General features: G+C 39.8%; 1 protein-coding gene across 2 annotated transcripts in view; it reads right to left on the bottom strand.

Moving 5' to 3' along the window:
- Nucleotides 1–1,424: 1,424 nt before the first annotated feature.
- Nucleotides 1,425–8,799, bottom strand: part of POLH (DNA polymerase eta) — a 31,527-nt gene continuing 24,152 nt past the window's right edge. For both annotated transcript variants that reach the window (XM_067006285.1, XM_059077600.2), the window contains 3 exons: nucleotides 8,500–8,565; nucleotides 5,271–5,440; nucleotides 1,425–3,672 (listed from right to left, as the gene is read on the bottom strand). In XM_067006285.1, the coding sequence (XP_066862386.1) occupies nucleotides 2,787–3,672; nucleotides 5,271–5,440; nucleotides 8,500–8,565 (1,122 nt within the window). In that variant the 3' untranslated portion in view covers nucleotides 1,425–2,786. The remainder of the gene's footprint in view (nucleotides 3,673–5,270; nucleotides 5,441–8,499; nucleotides 8,566–8,799) is intronic.

Here is an 8,799-nt window from a genome sequence, read left to right as displayed (position 1 = left end):
TCCCCCCAACTTGCGAGCAGTATTCCAGTGCTGTGACTCAAGTATTCTGGCCTGTTTTGCATAGTTCTTTGAGTGAGCAGAATAGAAAGTGAAACTGCCACCTTTTCAGTTAAGATAGGTATCCACCCTGTACTAGGAACTTGGCCACTTGCTAACGGTCACAGGGGTAACGAGGCTGATGACTGTGCCCTGTCAGAGATTTGGAGATAAGCATGCCAGCTACTTAATGACGAGTAGAGCTTAGAGACATGGCAATCTGGTCCTCACGCAATGCAAAGTAGGCTGAAGTGAGGTTTACATAGTCTAAACTGGCTTTTTGGAGCCGAAAGCCAGCTGGCGAAACCTTTGTCCCTTCCTCCTGTTTGTGTTCAGAGCACCTGACTACCACATTTTATGGGTGAAGAAATATGGCCCAAGGTTAAAGTCAACTGTAAAAAGCAGGGACTACAGGGACTTCCATGGCAGCCAGTAGTTAAGACTCCGTGCTTCCACTGCAGTGGGGCGAGGGTTTGATCCTGGTAGGGGAACTAAGATCCCGCATGCTGTGCAGTGTGGCCAAAAAAAAAAAAGCAGGGACTACATTTTCAGTACTGATCCTTGCAAAAGAAATTTAATGATAAATGTGGGCCATGGTCCCACGCGTATTCTGCCTCCAAGGTATTAAAAGTGATAGCCTCCCTACCATTCAGGCTCAGCTACTTTTTATATATCACTGGTTTAACTTGCTACTAAGAAGCCTGTGGTTGAAGAACCTCTTGGTGTTGGGAACTAAGAACCATTTACTTCCTTCTGTACAGTTGCTGATAAACCGCTATGAGGGATGGTTATAGTCAGCAAAAAGGTACTATAGCCTTCTCCCAACACTGACCTTTGCATGTCTGTCTGCTGCCCCCTCCACAGGCTCACTGCCAGTATGCTGGGGCAGGGCTGGCATTCCCAAGAAAACAAGGTTTGCTGCTGGTATTGTCTTTATTGGTTATTCACTAGTGCTTCCCCTACCTCCCCCCACTACCTGTCTTGGCCTCTAGAAGGTCAGTGAAACCAAAGTTTCTACCACATTACTTTTCTGTTTGACTCCTTCCAGTCAACTGAAGTGTTAAAAATTTGTTCAACTTGATCTGTACAGCACCCAGAGGGGATTTTTTTAAAAACTTCTCCCTAGATTAGGAAAGGAAGTTTTGGAAAATGATACTGAGACATCTCCACAAACTAATGAGGCACTTTGCTACATTAATGCAACATTGAGGAGTATAAAAAGGTGTATAAGTAGTATGTACATTTTTATTGTTACAGTTCTGGTAATCTTAAAATTTTCAGTATATATGTTTCATCCAGTGAATATCAAGCACCTATTGTGTGCGAGGCACTGTGAAGAATTCTTGCCTTTAAGAAATCTACAAATCTAGTAGGGAAAGAGCCATGTATACAGTAAGCACTATCTTTTATTAGATATTTAACTGCCACAAAAGTGGAAGGTCTTTCTGGAGGAAGAAATAATTAGCTAGGCACAGTGGTTTTCAAATGTTCCCCCTTCAAATTACAGACCCCCAATTTATAAATAAGCTAAAATAAGCCTAAAAGTACTGGTTTGAGTACATGTATGGGAAGGGGGACTATGTATACCGTTCTCCCTACCCTCTTATCTCCCCCCCCCACCGCCACCACTCAATTCATCTTTGATTGGGTTCTCTGTGTAATCAACATTTCCTATATCAGAAAAGCCAAAACTGACTTTCCACACATAAGAATGGAGATTAAGAATACAGTACTATAAACATGGACTAGTGCAAAAAGCTACAATAATTCATTTAAAACCCTAAGCTAAAGATTCACACTTCAGTAGGGAAGAGATGAACATGCCAGTGACCCTGAAGGCCCAAGCATTTACCTCTTCTTACATTTGTATGTAGGGTTTAAGGAAATGACATTGCCCTCTACAAACCTGGTGGGCTGTTATTATCTTCTAGATGGGTATTTCTCAAATTTGTTAATATACAAATTCAGTAGGGGTGGAGGTAAGGCTGAGACAATTTCTAATAAGTTCTCTGGCGGTGGAGCTGCTGCCCCGCAAAACCACACTTGGAGTAACAAGGTCCTAGAGATGATCTAGTTCTATCATGACTTAGCCAATCTAAACAGTGTTCCTGAGCTGGTCCAGTAACAGTTTCATTGCAAGAGGTAGAAGGGCCAATGGCTAAAATTGTGGCTATGATAGGGTTTACTTGAATGAAATTCAGTATTTATTGAGTAGCTTCTATGTACACAGTCCTGCCCTAAATTAGTTACCACTTTAGGGTTTCAGGTCTTCGCCTCACATAAAAAAATTTTTTTTAACTTTTTTTCACTCAGTTCCTTTTATGTGCCAATGTTAAGCTACATACTTTAAGTACATTTTTCTTAATCTTCAATAATCTAAGGCATTGTCTCAGTTTTACACATGGGGAAAGTGACTTGCTCAAGGCCGTATTCCAAGAGGCAAAGCCAGGTTTGGAACCAGATCTCTTAAAGTTCCAAGGCCCAGGCATTTTAAACTGTATGACACTGCTTCCCTAAAGACTAACAATTAAAAACTCAATACAGTTGTATCTCTGGAAGATGAGTTTTTACATCCCTGTCAACAATAGAATTAGAATCCCTGAGGTGGGAGCCTTAACTCAGCATCTAACTGGATTATTTTCCTTATTAAAAATTTTATAAAGTTATAAATTTCCTGGAGAAGTGAACATATTTCCATCTCCCAGTTACAAATAAAATATTAAAACCCTGCAGCAAGCCTGAGGGCAGCACTAGTGTGTTAATGGCTTAAAAAATGATTCCAATGTCTGCATGCCCTCAGGCCTAGGGCGTTTATTATTGGAGGCCAAAGGGCTCTTGGGATTTCTTTTGCCTTGAGGAGAACTGGCAGGAACAACCTGGGGGTTTGAGGAGTGGGGCTGCAAGAAGGATTTCTGCAAGTCCAATGCAAAATGATAGTCTGTATGTTCTGGCATCTCCCATACAGGTACCAGAGAGCCACACTTCTCACAGGGCACTTGGTCCTCAGCAGCCAGAAGACTGGAGGTAGTTGCCTTCTGAGCCACCTCCAGAGCAGACTTGGAAGTTAAAGAAGCAAGGCTGCTTAGGCTGCTCTGGGCCAAATCCATCTCTGCGGGAGTTGCTTTGAAGGATCCTAGCGTCAACACCTTTTCACAGACAGGGGCACAATCTGGACACTCTGTTGGAGAACAATTTGGTAACTCTTTAGGACTGGACTGTGGTTTTTGTGGAAGGCAGAAAACATCAGTAAGCTGTTTCTGCTTTAGAAGCAGACTTTTCTGTTTAAAGAAGGGCTCAGTTCCTGAAGTACGACTGGTTTGGAAAGGTAATGAGGGCTTGGAGGGTGAATTGCTTATGGGGGCCTGCGTAGTGGCAGTAAGAGAAGAAAGTGAAGCTTCTTTGACTTTCTGCTTTTCTGCAGCTTTCTGGAAGAATGATTCCAGAGAAGTGGTTGCTTTCTTAGTGGTTGTCACCGCTGGGCCATTTCCCTGGGTCTTAGCTTCTGAACTGGTAATTGGCACCTTTGGCGGAGAACTTGGGTCACTGCTCAAGAAGATGGTGATGTCTGTGCCAGGTGAAGGGGCAGAGGCAGAGAATTTTGTAGCACAGAGGAAAACCATTGTAAGGGGAGGGGACCTGAATAGAAAGTAAAAGAATAAGATTAGCACCAGGTCACAGGTTCAGTTTGTAAATGATTGGGATTCTGGTTCTGCCACAAAAGGAAACTGTTACTGCAGTGGTTCTCAAACTTTAGGGTATGTTGGATTAATAGATTCAGTAGACCTGGGATGGGCAGAGAATTTGCCATTCTAACAAGTTCTCAGGTGATGCTGATGTTGCTGGTCTAGGACCACACCTTGAGAACCACTGACTTTGGTGAACATCTACCAAGTCAGACATGTAAGTTGGATCCCCTGACAGCTGGGTTTATTGTTTTCATAAGATACTTTTGCAGAGCTGCTGACATTCAGGGTTGAGGCAAGAAACTATTCAGGGCAATAAAAAAGCTTTAGAATATTTAGACTGGAAAGACTTTTGCAAAAATCCTATTATGCACTCTTCTGTTTTTAAACAGAACCAGAACTCTGACAGACTTTCAACTCTGGAATTTTTAGAGAATGAAATTTCACAACTGCTTTGGTTATCTGGTCTCAGAAATATTTCAAGAAATTCCTGTCATAAAGTTCCTCATTATGTCTAATTACCCAAATAAATTTTCACATGAGTTGAATTTTGGAAGATGAAATGTGCTTTTATATACAGATTAGTCCCTTGATGAGGTAAATTTAAAAATTATCATGACAGTATCTCACGATTCTCCTCTTTCGTGCTCTGGGACAGTCTTATAATCAGACAACGTTATGCTTCCCTGTCAATATTTCACACTCTTGGTGAGTAGTATTTGTTATAGTCAATTTACAAGGTTTAATGTGAACATAGTATCAATTATCATTTGGTTCAGTAAAACCATTCAATATTTGAAAATAAAGCAATATACCAGGAAGTAAAAGTAAATTATTCTAAGTAAAGAACAAAGAATCTAACTTTAGAGACCCATACATGTAGTACCCTTATGTTCAGATATGCAGTAACTTAGGTGCCTAACTAAACTTTTCTTTTTATAATCTCCAGTATAGATCTATAAATAAACAACCAATTTATCTTCCTCACATAATTATATTTACATTGTGAATCTGGAATACTTTTTTCAATTTACGAGGCGATGTTAAATAAATAATTATGGGATTCCAATACTGAAAATCATTAATATCTGGACAGTAAATGAACACATTCCAGTATATACTTGGTTATCTTTAATGGCCAGCTGAAGTGAAGTTTATTATTATGACATTTGGTATTACACCAGTGGAGCCTGTAACTGAGTTGGGATGTGAGATAGAGATTACTGGTGAATAGGTCACTTTCATTATCAAGGAAGATGATTTTAAGATAGAACCATCAAGCAGTTGAGAGAAAAGTTCCCTGAAACTTGAGTTCTGTACTCCTAAGTACAATTGGTCATTCCCCTGACTATAGCAAATTGATATAGACAGGGATAGTATTGGTTCATGCTGCCTCTCAAACCAAATGTAGGCAAAGAGGCTGCAGCTGAGCTGCCTTGTTTCTGGTGCTTCTACTGTGTCCTACCCCAGCTGGAATGCTTATATACCCACTAATTTTAAATAAAGACAGGGTTTAAGTCTCAAAAGAAGATGAGTTAGAAGGAAACTCACCATTCAGTTTGGGTTCCGGAAGTGTTACAGTTCCTGATGACAGCAAATGCATCGTGGCTCATCTTGTGAGCATCATAGCGAGTAAGGGCACAGCAGCGGCGCAGGCTGCTGAGACGTTTGTCTCCTTGTACGCGAATGCTCACAACCAACTGAGTGGCCACCCTGTCATTCTGTGGGTATAAATGGATTGAGACAGAACTGAAGTTACCTGGAGCATGTGGATCCTATATAGTGAACTCTGTGAGAGGAAAAAACCAGGGTGACAGAATGGTTTGGGAATAGGTTTAATTTTTTAAAATTTTGTGCTGTTTCTGAGGATAAATAATTGGAGAAGACATAATTTAGATGATGGACTATTAGAATATCTAGGATATTTTGACAGGTAATGGGAACAGGACAGAATAAATGAAAATGGATTCTCCTGAGTGTTTTGTTTTGTTTTGTTTTTTGGTGGTGTCCATGCAGGAAGATTATGCTAAATACTTGTAATACTATATTCTAGTTTATGAACCCCTGAAGGAGCGTTCATGTAAGTCATTGAAAGGGTGTCAGGATTGAGTAGTGGATCTATTCTTTAATCTGCTCTGATGCTCTTATGCTTAAGAAGAGCACTTACCTGGTGGCACAAGTGGTTAAGAATCCACCTGCCAATGCAGGGGACACGGATTTGATCCCTGGTCCAGGAAGATTCCACATGCCGCAGAGCAACTAAGCCCATGTGCCACAACTACTGAGCCTGTGCTCTAGAGCCCGCGAGCCACAACTACTGAGCCTGTGTTCCACAACTACTGAAGCCCGTGCACCTAGAACCCATGCTCCTCAACAAGAGAAGCCACCGCAATGAGAAGCCCACACACTGCTATGAAGAGTAGCCCCTGCTCGATGCAACTAGAGAAAGCCCGTGCGCAGTAATGAGGATCCAATGCAGCCAAAAATTAATTAATTAAAGAATACGTGTTTGTTAAATGCATAAATATTTCAATCTTAACAACAACAAAAACAGCAGTAGTTTCCACTAGCACCTCCTTACAGCCCATCTATAGAAGACAAAGTGTAGTGAGCCTCCCTCTAGAGAGCATGATCATTGATTCACTTTTCAGTGATGTCTAATCACCTGAATACTGTCGATGCAAAGCAAACTAAGAAATAAAGGTCAAGAGGCAAGAAGGTAAAAAGTATACATAGGGATCCCCTCAAAATCAAAAGATTCTAGTGAGAAGAAACACCCCTAAGACAAACAAACCAAGAGCAGCGACCAACTTCTAGGTAAAAATACATTTTGTATTTTTGTGCATTTTTGTAAATACAGTTTATACAGATTTGTATATCTCGAGAGAATACAAATAGGCAATTACAAACAAGTCCTTGTTGACTAAAACCGTTCAACTATAACTGACTGCCTACTATGTATCAGGCACTATCTAGAGATACAGGAGAGAACAAAATAAAGTCCAGGCCCTTCTGGATCTTATCTTGTAGTAGGAGCTGCATATAATAAGTAGGCATGTAACAGAAATGACCACAAAGTGCTATGGAAAAAAGCAGAGTAAGGCAGGGAGTGATGGAGGCTGCTGATATGACAGGGTAGTTGGGGAGAAGGTGAAGGTGAAATTTACTTGGTGTGTTAAATAAACGGGGAGGAGGCCAGCAAGTGGAGTCTAGAGGGGAGTGAGCTAGGGGGAGATGATAGGACATAAGGTCATTGACTGTTAGAGAATAAAGAGATGAGAACGGAGCGACACCTAGTGGGCAAAGTCAAATATGCCCATAACACGACCTCTTTATGTTGCCTCCCAAAGAACAAACATTTACCACCACCTCAGCTAAAAAGGGGCAAACAGGTAATTATAGATGATTCCTGACAGTATACAGTTGACGTCTGAACTGGATAGGACATAGCAAACAATACCATCAGGAAAATGGAAAGAAAATCCACAGAATGGGAGAAAATATTTACAAATGATATATTTGACAAGGGACTTGTCCCCAGAATACATACAGAACTTTTAAAACTCAATATAAAGAGTCAACCCATTTCAAAAATGGGCAAAGGATCTCGACAGACATTTCTCCAAAGAAAATAAAATAGCCAATAAGCACCTGAAAACCATAAGATACCACTTCACACCCACTAAAAATTTTTAAAAAGAATAACAAAGATATAGAGAAATTAGAACCCTCTTACATTTCTGGGAGTGTAAAATAGTGCAGCAGCAGTCTGGTATGCTAACATAGAGTTGCCATGTGACTCAGCAATTCTACTCCTAGGTATATACACAAGGGAAATGAAAACATGTCTACACAAAAATCTGTACATGAATGTTCACAGCAACATTATTCATAATAGCCAAAAAGTGGAAACAAATATCCATTCACTGATGAATTGATAAATAAAATGTGGTATATCCATTCAATAGAATGTTGTGATAAAAAGGAATAAAGTACTGATAGATGCTACAATATGGGTGAACCTTGAAAATATTATGTTAATTGAAAGATTTCAAGCCAGTCACAAAAGGCCACATATTATATTATTCCATAGATATGAAATGTCCAGAATAATTAAGTCTATAGAGACAGAAAGCAGACTAGTGGTTGTGTAGGGCTGCGGGAGTAACTATTAGTGGGTATAGGATTTCTTTTCTGGGTTATGAAATGTTCTTAAATTGATAATGGAATAGCTGAACAACTCTGAAATATACTAAAACTACTGAACTGTATACTATAAATGGGTGAATTTTATGGTATGTAAATATATATATGTATCAATAGAGCTTTTTTTAAAAAAGAGAGAAGGTAAACTAATCATCAGATGTTTCACCTTTGACCTTAGACTCTGTCTCTAAAACTGTGAGTACTTCTTTGTCACATGGACTATGTTAAAGCCGAATAATTTACAGTCCAATCCCTAAATGTCCTGCTTAATGGTTCTGTACTCTGATGAAGATCCACTGTATTTTCAGAGTTGCAGTAACATTTAGATAATATACAAAAAAGTAAAAGCAAATGGTAATGAGGGAGACAGGAGTAGTCAGGTCTTAACGTTCACAGATCCAGGCTTTTGAGAATCATACTGAGTTTTATGGCAGTTTTATGGGAAAAGGTAAAAGATTTCTTAAAATTTTCCAGCTGGTATCTTTTTGTATCTTTGTTTCTACTCCATAAGGTAAGGAGCAACTTGTATTTAAATCCCAAAGCTCACCCCAGGAATAAAGAAAGAAAATCTTACATCATTTCGGTCCTTGATTAGTCTCTCCTCTAGTTCCTGGGCTAATTGCAAAAGCCACCATTGTACCTAAAAAAAGTATTGAGACTTTAATCTTTCATTTAAAGACTCTAGGTTTATTATAGAACTAAATGGTGGTTTTGTTCAGTTCTCCCCAAAATGGAGATGTGCAACAAAGTCTCCCGTGTAACGATCCCCAGATCATAGAAATCTTCAGTACTCTGATCTGCCCTAGCTCAAGATCTTTCATTCTTTTCCTGCTGGCATGCCATCAGGTGAATTTCAGGCATGTTCCAGCTCTGA

This window comes from Kogia breviceps, chromosome 10, assembly GCF_026419965.1.
Source record: "Kogia breviceps isolate mKogBre1 chromosome 10, mKogBre1 haplotype 1, whole genome shotgun sequence".
NCBI classification, from domain to species: domain Eukaryota; kingdom Metazoa; phylum Chordata; class Mammalia; order Artiodactyla; family Physeteridae; genus Kogia; species Kogia breviceps.
The sequence above is the reverse complement of the archived record's forward strand: the minus strand, read 5'-3'. Positions and strand labels throughout refer to the sequence as shown.